This window comes from Erithacus rubecula, assembly GCF_903797595.1.
Source record: "Erithacus rubecula genome assembly, chromosome: 11".
NCBI lineage: Eukaryota > Metazoa > Chordata > Aves > Passeriformes > Muscicapidae > Erithacus > Erithacus rubecula.
This window is the reverse complement of record NC_136663.1, coordinates 534,304-541,822: the sequence shown is the minus strand read 5'-3', so window position 1 is coordinate 541,822 and position 7,519 is coordinate 534,304. Positions and strand designations below refer to the sequence as shown.

The window sequence follows — 7,519 nt, the reverse complement described above, 5'->3', positions numbered from 1 at the left end:
CATCTTGTTAATACAGTAATTTACTTGTCAAAGTACAAAAAAATTAATTTCCCAATTACTGTTATATATATATTATATATATAATCCATTTATATTATCCATTTTGATAGCCACTGTTCTTGGGACACGACTCCTGTGCTATCTGCAAACCTGCAGGAGCAGAACCATCCCAGCTCCAAGTGAGCTCGTGTTCCCTGCCAGCCCCAGCCCATCCCGGGCTCTGCAGGAGCAGAACCATCCCAGCTCCAAGTGAGCCCGTGTTCCCTGCCAGCCCCAGCCCAGCACACCCATCCTGGGCTCTGCAGGAGCAGAACCATCCCAGCTCCAAGTGAGCTCGTGTTCCCTGCCAGCCCCAGCCCAGCACACCCATCCTGGGCTCTGCAGAAGCCCCGGAGCCAGCACGGGGCCAGCTGGGCTGGGCAGCTCCAGCCAGGCCAGGCCAGGCCATGTCCCTGTCCTGGGCATGGGGACAGGGCCAGAGCCTCGGCCCCAGAGCTGAGCCCGGACGGAGCCCTGACCCCACAGAGGGCTATGACCCCACAGGGAGCTGTGACCCCATACAGAGCTGTGACCCCACATGGAGCTGTGACCCTGGAGAGACCCTGACCCCACAAAGGGCTGTGACCCCACAGGGAGCTGTGACCCCATAAAGAGCTGTGACCCCACATGGAGCTGTGACCCTGGAGAGCGCCCTGACCCCACAAAGGGCTGTGACCCCACAGGGAACTGTGACCCCATACAGAGCTGTGACCCTGGAGAGAGCCCTGACCCCACACAGAGCTGTAACCTGCACAGAGCTGTGACCCCACATGGAGCTGTGACCCCGCACAGAGCCCCGACCCTACACAGAGCCCTGACCCCACAGGGAGCTGTGACCCTGCAAAGGGCTGTGACCCTGGAGAGAGCCCTGACCCTGGACAGAGCCCTGACCCCGCACAGAACCATGACCCCACACAGAGCTGTGACCCCACACGGCCCCGCTCCCCACGCCAGCAGCACCCGGGGACACCCACGGGGGGCCCGGGGACACCCATGGGGGGTCCGGGGACACCCACGGGGCCTGGGGACACCCACGGGGCCCAGGGACACCCACGGGGGGCCCGGGGACACCCACGGGGAGCCCGGGCTGCTGAGGGGCCAGGCTGGCCACGAACAACCATCGCAATCCCAAAGCACAACCATGCACACACCAGCAAAGCCTACCTCGAGTAAAACACCGGCACTGAAAGAGGACTGAACCATAAATGCCACCCAACTATCAAGTCATTATCAGCACTAGATGAAAAAAATGTTAAAACTGAAAATGATAACTGCATCGTGACTTTGATTTAAATCCTTGCGTACAACAGCGAGTGAGCAGAGAGCCTGCTCTGTGACTGAGCCTCAGAAGACAAGACTCTGCTCTTACTTTTATTTCCTATTTTTAAAGACAGGCTGACTGAGAACATTTTCAAATGTGGGAGACTAAGTCATTAAACCAGATGCACTTGGATTGTTCTCCTCCTTTAGGGGATTTATTTCATTTTACGTTATCTGACACAAGTCAGAAATAAATGAAACTACTGAAGGAAAGCTGAATTTTGACACATTATTTTCCATTAAAATTCCTCCACTGGCTTTGTTAAGCTTCTTCTAAGACCAGAAAATGAGGCTTTACCTAAAAAAAATTTTGAGACTGGTAGATTTTCCTCACACACTTGTAAGCCCTACAGTCTCCTACTGCCTCAAAGCGGAGGATGTTCTCCAAACTGTTCCCAAATCTTCTTCATTTGTTCACAAACTGGTATCTCCGTTCTGTTTATACTCTGTTAAAATATTGAGAGTCATTTCCTCGCTCTTGGACTGCACGTTGTGCTCGCTCCTCCTGGATGATTTCCTGGTGGCCCGGGACAGGCGCCTTCGGAAGGTGTCACCTGCCAGGAAGTAAAGGATGGGGTCAACGCAGCTGTTGAGGCTGGCCAGCCCCCTCGTCACTTGGTAAGTGGCATAAACCTTATCGTTGAAGGCACACATATCTGGGGTTTGAAAATCCACCCTGGCCCTTAGATTTAAGGTCTTCATCACGTGGAAGGGAAGGTAAGACACTGCAAAGACCGTCAACACAATAATGACCAGGTAAATCGATTTTCTCCTGAGAGGAGAGTTGTCCAGATCTTTGTAAATCAAAGCTTTCACGATGAGCCCATAGCAACCGAGAATCACTATGAAGGGGATGCAGAACATCAGCACTGTGGTGCACATGCTATAAATGAAGTAACTTCTCAGGTAATCATCAGCCGTTGTGTCGTAGCACGTAATGGTTTTATTTTTCCTTATCCCTGTTCCCGAGTAGAAGAGTATTGGAGAAATGGCGGCCACCACCAGGACCCAGACCAGGCTGCTGATGTACATGGCGTTCTTCTTCTTCAGCCTCCCCAGCGACTTCAGGGGGTGCACCACGCCCGTGTACCTGTGCACGCTTATGCAGGTCAGGAACAGGATGCTGCCGTACAGGTTCACGTGGAAGATGAACCTCTGCAGCTTGCACATGATATCTCCGAAGATCCAGTCTGTTTTGTTGAAGTAGTAAAAGATGAGGGCGGGCAGAGTCAAGACATACAAGAAATCGGCTAGTGCCAAGTTGAACATGTAAACCGAGATGCCGCTCCAAGGCCTCATGTGGAAGACAAACATCCAGATAGCCACGCTGTTGCCCAAAAACCCAGTGATGAAGACCAGGATGTAGACGGTGGGCAGGTAATAGAACTGGAAGCCGGTTTTGGTCAGGGAGCACTTGGTGGTGACGTTTCCCGCAGACCAGCTGCTGCTGGATAACAGGTTGGGTTCAGTTCCGTTCAGAGCAGCAGAGAGAAGGACTTCGGTCATGATCCTTCCCCCAGAGTCACATCGGTCCGAGGCGAAGCAACGAAGTCTCTACAGGCACAGTAACGCATCTAAAAACATAATGGAGCAAAGGAAACCTAGCTGGAAGGTGAGCCCTGCCCTGCTTTTCCTCGGAGGTTTCCAAGCGGCGGTACCGGGCCCCGCTCCGCTCCCCGCCCCGCTCCCGGGGAGCGGCGCACGCCGCCGGCACGGCGGGGCGGCCGGGCCGGAGCGGGGACCGGGACGGGGACAAGGACAGGGGCAGGGCGGCGGCAGGAACGCGGCCGAGCGCGGGCAGGGAGCGGCCAATGCCCCCGCGCCCCTCGGCGATCGCCGCCGCCCCCGCGGCTGCCGCCCCGTCCCGCCGCCCGCCCGCCCGCCGAGCCCCTCCGCCCCCGGCCCGCCGCACCCCAGCCCGGCTGCAGCAGCGCCGGGGCCGCCCCACCTGCCTCCTCCTCCTCCTCCTCCTCCTCGTCGTCGTCGTCTCAGCCCGCGCTCGCCGCTCCGCGCCGCCGGCAGCGCCCGCCCGCGGGGGGCGGCGTCCCGGCCGCGGCTGCCCCGGTGCCCATGGCCGGGCAGGGCCGGCGGCGGCGGCACGGGAGCGCTGGCGGCGGCAGCGCGGCCCCTCGGCGGGCACGGCACGGCACGGCACGGCACGGCCCCGCCGGACTGAGCCGGGCGGGACGAGGCGCGGCTCGGCCCCGGTGCGCCCGCCCCCCGCGCCGCCCCCGCACGGGCGGTGCTGCCGCGCCCGCCGGCCATGGGGATGGGGATGGGGATGGGGATGGGGATGGGGATGGGGATGGGGATGGGGATGGGGATGGGGATGGGGACCGGCCCTGCCCCGGGCACCGCCGCCGGTGCTGGGCTCGGGGGGCACCCCGGTGGGCAGGGGCGGCGGTGGAGCTGCGGTGTCACCGCACAGCCCGGGCAGGCGGGACAGCCAGCGGTGGCTGGAGGCACGGTGCCTTTAGCCCTCGGGGGATGGGGCAGGGTCACTCAGCTCCCGCAGCGATGGGACAGAGCCCCCTCAGCCCGCAGGGGCATGGGGCAGGCTGGTGCACCAGGGCTGAGACCTCTCTGTCCCACGTCTTTGCCAGCGGGAGGGTGCCAAGGGTGCTGCTCCCGAGCTGCTGCCAGAGGTGGAACAGCCCTTCCCTGATTCTGCTTTCGCTCAACCCTTTGAAATCTGCTCTGCAGCCCGGTTTAAGTGACACGAACATGTTAATTGCTGTAAATGGAACAGCTGAGCAGAAATATGCTCTACTGACCTCTAATTAAGCGCTATACATTTGGCACTTGAGTCAGAATATGGTTATTATTTATTGTCTTGGCAAAACACAATCTGCTGGTTTCAGCCATTTCTTCCTCGTTCCCATTTTCGCTAAGTGTGGTGGGTGAGACATGAGCCAGTCAGAGCTGCTCTCAGCTCAAAGCTGTGTTCTAGACAGAGTGTTATTAGTCCTTCATGAATATGTATTCATTTCTCAAACTTTTGAGTCTGTTTAAATTATAAAACTTCTTTGCTGGGAAAGCTCAATTGGGAAATCAGCTGCATATTGTACCCCTGTGGGAATATGCAAGTGGCTGCAGATGGAGTCGCCGGCCTGGCTTCACTTTTGGGGCAACTTAAGCTTAACGTCAAAGCAACAGCTTCAGTTTTGTAAATATTATACCTTTCCTTCTTGTATGTTAGGGGTTTTTTTTCCCCCTTCTGCATTTATCCACTAATAACTGCTTATTGAGTACTTTAAGAATCTTTTGAATTTTAATACAAAAAGAGTGTGAAGACAAAGGAAAGCGAGAAAGGAGACAAGAAGTGTAACACCTGTAAAATCCACGTTGTACAGTGAGCCCGGGTTGCAGAGCTGTTCTGTGGTGCCCTCTAGGATTTAAGAGCGCTGAAAAAATGAATCCTGAGTCTTCATATTCCCAGGAAAGCAAACACCCAACCCACGAGCCAGACACATGGCAAATGCAGTGCAACGATACCAAGCCTACCACGCCAGCTTAGGGAAAAGCCATCTTGCTCCTCTGAGACTCAGCTGCATGACCCCAAGCAGAATTTATTTTAATGAAGGACTTGGATTATTGCCTATAAACGTAATGAAATATGCTATTAGTAGAGGAGAAAGCCTTTAGTTTCTCTATCCCTTTGTAAGAGCCGTTTCGCTAGCGACTTCTCAGTGCCACTGCTCGCTGCAGCTTCTCGCGGCAGCTTCCCCCAGTTTCCTGTCGAGCAAATTTTGAGTCATGCCGAAGCCGTGCCGATAGCATCAGCAAACATGCACTATGAACCCCGGCCTGTTTCCCTCGGTTACCTAAGCAGCGCTGTAAATCCGGGCTGGGAAGACAAAAGGTTGGAGCAGCAATTGCGGGAGCGCATAGCTGCGGGGAAGGAGGGGAAGGCGGAATCTCGGGGCTTTGTGCTGGTGCCGGAGCCGCGCGGAGCGGCGGGCACGGGCCGTGGGGAGCGGCGGGACGGCCGGGAGGAGGAGGACGAGGAGGAGGAGGAGGAGGAGGAGGAGGAGGGTTGGTGTTCTGGGGAGGGTTGGTGTTCTGGGGGAGGGTTGGTGTTCTGGGGGAGGGTTGGTGTTCTGGGGGAGGATTGGTATTCTGGGGAAGGATTGGTGTTGTGCAGGAGGATTGGTGTTCTGGGGGAGGATTGGTATTCTGGGGAAGGATTGGTGTTCTGGGGAAGGATTGGTGTTGTGCAGGAGGATTGGTGTTCTGGGGGAGGATTGGTATTCTGGGGAAGGATTGGTATTCTGGGAAAGGATTGGTGTTCTGGGGAAGGATTGGTGTTCTGGGGGAGGATTGGTGTTCTGGGGGAGGATTGGTGTTCTGGGAAAGGATTGGTGTTCTGGGGGAGGATTGGTGTTCTGGGGGAGGATTGGTGTTGTGCAGGAGGATTGGTGTTGTGCAGGAGGATTGGTGCTCTGGGGAAGGATTGGTGTTCTGGGAGGAGGATTGGTGTTCTGGGAAAGGATTGGTGGTCTGGGGGAGGATTGGTGTTCTGGGAGGAGGATTGGTGTTCTGGGGGAGGATTGGTGTTCTGGGGGAGGATTGGTGTTCTGGGGGAGGATTGGTGTTCTGGGGGAGGATTGGTGTTGTGCAGGAGGATTGGTGCTCTGGGGAAGGATTGGTGTTCTGGGAGGAGGATTGGTGTTCTGGGAAAGGATTGGTGGTCTGGGGGAGGATTGGTGTTCTGGGAGGAGGATTGGTGTTCTGGGGGACGATTGGTGTTCTGGGGGAGGATTGGTGTTCTGGGAAAGGATTGGTGTTCTGGGGGAGGATTGGTGTTGTGCAGGAGGATTGGTGTTGTGCAGGAGGATTGGTGCTCTGGGGAAGGATTGGTGTTCTGGGAGGAGGATTGGTGTTCTGGGAAAGGATTGGTGTTCTGGGGGAGGATTGGTGTTCTGGGAGGAGGATTGGTGTTCTGGGGGAGGATTGGTGTTGTGCAGGAGGATTGGTGTTCTCTGGGATGATTGGTGTTCTGGGGGAGGATTGGTGTTCTGGGAGGAGGATTGGTGTTCTGGGGGAGGATTGGTGTTCTCTGGGATGGTTGGTGTTCTCTGGGATGATTGGTGTTCTGCCCATAGGATGTTCCATGTGTGCTGCCCTTGCCCAGGCTCCTGTGGGTCACGCTGACACGACAGAGACCCCCCTGGGCAATCCCTGGCTGCATGGAGAGGTGACAGCTGGAGTGGCAGGACATTCCTGAGGTACCAGTGTGCGTGCTGAAGGATGAATACAAAAGTGCAGATACTTGAGGCAGCCGTGCTCGGTACTGGATCCATCCTTCCCATCCCTCAAGCTGCTCTTGATCTGTGACTAAACACTCCAAGCTCAGATTTATAATCTGGTCTGAGGCTACAATTTATTTAGTCTTCTGTGGCAGGGCAGGATTTTCCAAGGTGCCTGACTCATCCCTGTAACCTTTTTCTGAGTGTCATCTCATTTTTCAGTGGCTCTTTGGAAGGGTGGGCCGCTGAACTGGTTGTGACAGTGGCTGACACTGATTCCAGGCACCAAGCTGCCTCCCTGCCCCGGCAGGGTCCCTCGGGAAATCCTGGGAATCGAGCAGCCTGTGCTGTGCAGGCAGCTCATCCCTGCCCTCAGGGGCAGCCTGCACCTCAGCGTGGCCCTGCAGAGCCTGCAGCACTGGCAATGGAGATCTCACATCCTGGCTACGGCACTTTGCACATTCTGGCTGCAGTGCTTCAGCTGCAAAAGGTCCAAATGCATGAGTAAAGAATGAGGCAGATTTTTTCTCAGCCACACTGTTCCATGCCTTCTTCCACAGCCAGCAAACGAGTGCCTTCCTGCTTGCCACGCCGAGCTGTTCTTATTTTGGAGCACAACATGAAGCATGTTGCATTAGCACCTTTCCCTCCATCGCTCCAGCATATGCCTGGAGATGACTCGGTTTCTGTCTGGTAGAGCTGGAGCTGAATCCCTTCCAGCTCTGCCTCTTAATGCACTTTCTGCAAAATCTGGGATTTTATACCACTGATTTCCATGAAACTGAATGTTTTGTTCTGTTAACAGCTGATTTAACCCAAACGGATGAGATATCCCTAACGAGGAACCAAAGTGTGCTGGAGCACAAATGGAAATTCCCAGTCAGCCCAATTAGTGCTGAGCAGTTGTGGTG

The 7,519-nt window shown here is 55.8% G+C and overlaps 1 protein-coding gene across 1 annotated transcript; it reads right to left on the bottom strand.

The window, feature by feature from the left end:
• Positions 1 to 1,744: 1,744 nt before the first annotated feature.
• P2RY1 (purinergic receptor P2Y1) lies at positions 1,745 to 2,865 on the bottom strand (the record flags this gene model as incomplete). The annotated part of the gene is made up of 1 exon (XM_079315131.1): positions 1,745 to 2,865. The coding sequence occupies one exon, from the start codon at positions 2,863 to 2,865 to the stop codon at positions 1,774 to 1,776; it is 1,092 nt and encodes a 363-aa protein (XP_079171257.1). The 3' UTR covers positions 1,745 to 1,773.
• Positions 2,866 to 7,519: the final 4,654 nt, after the last annotated feature.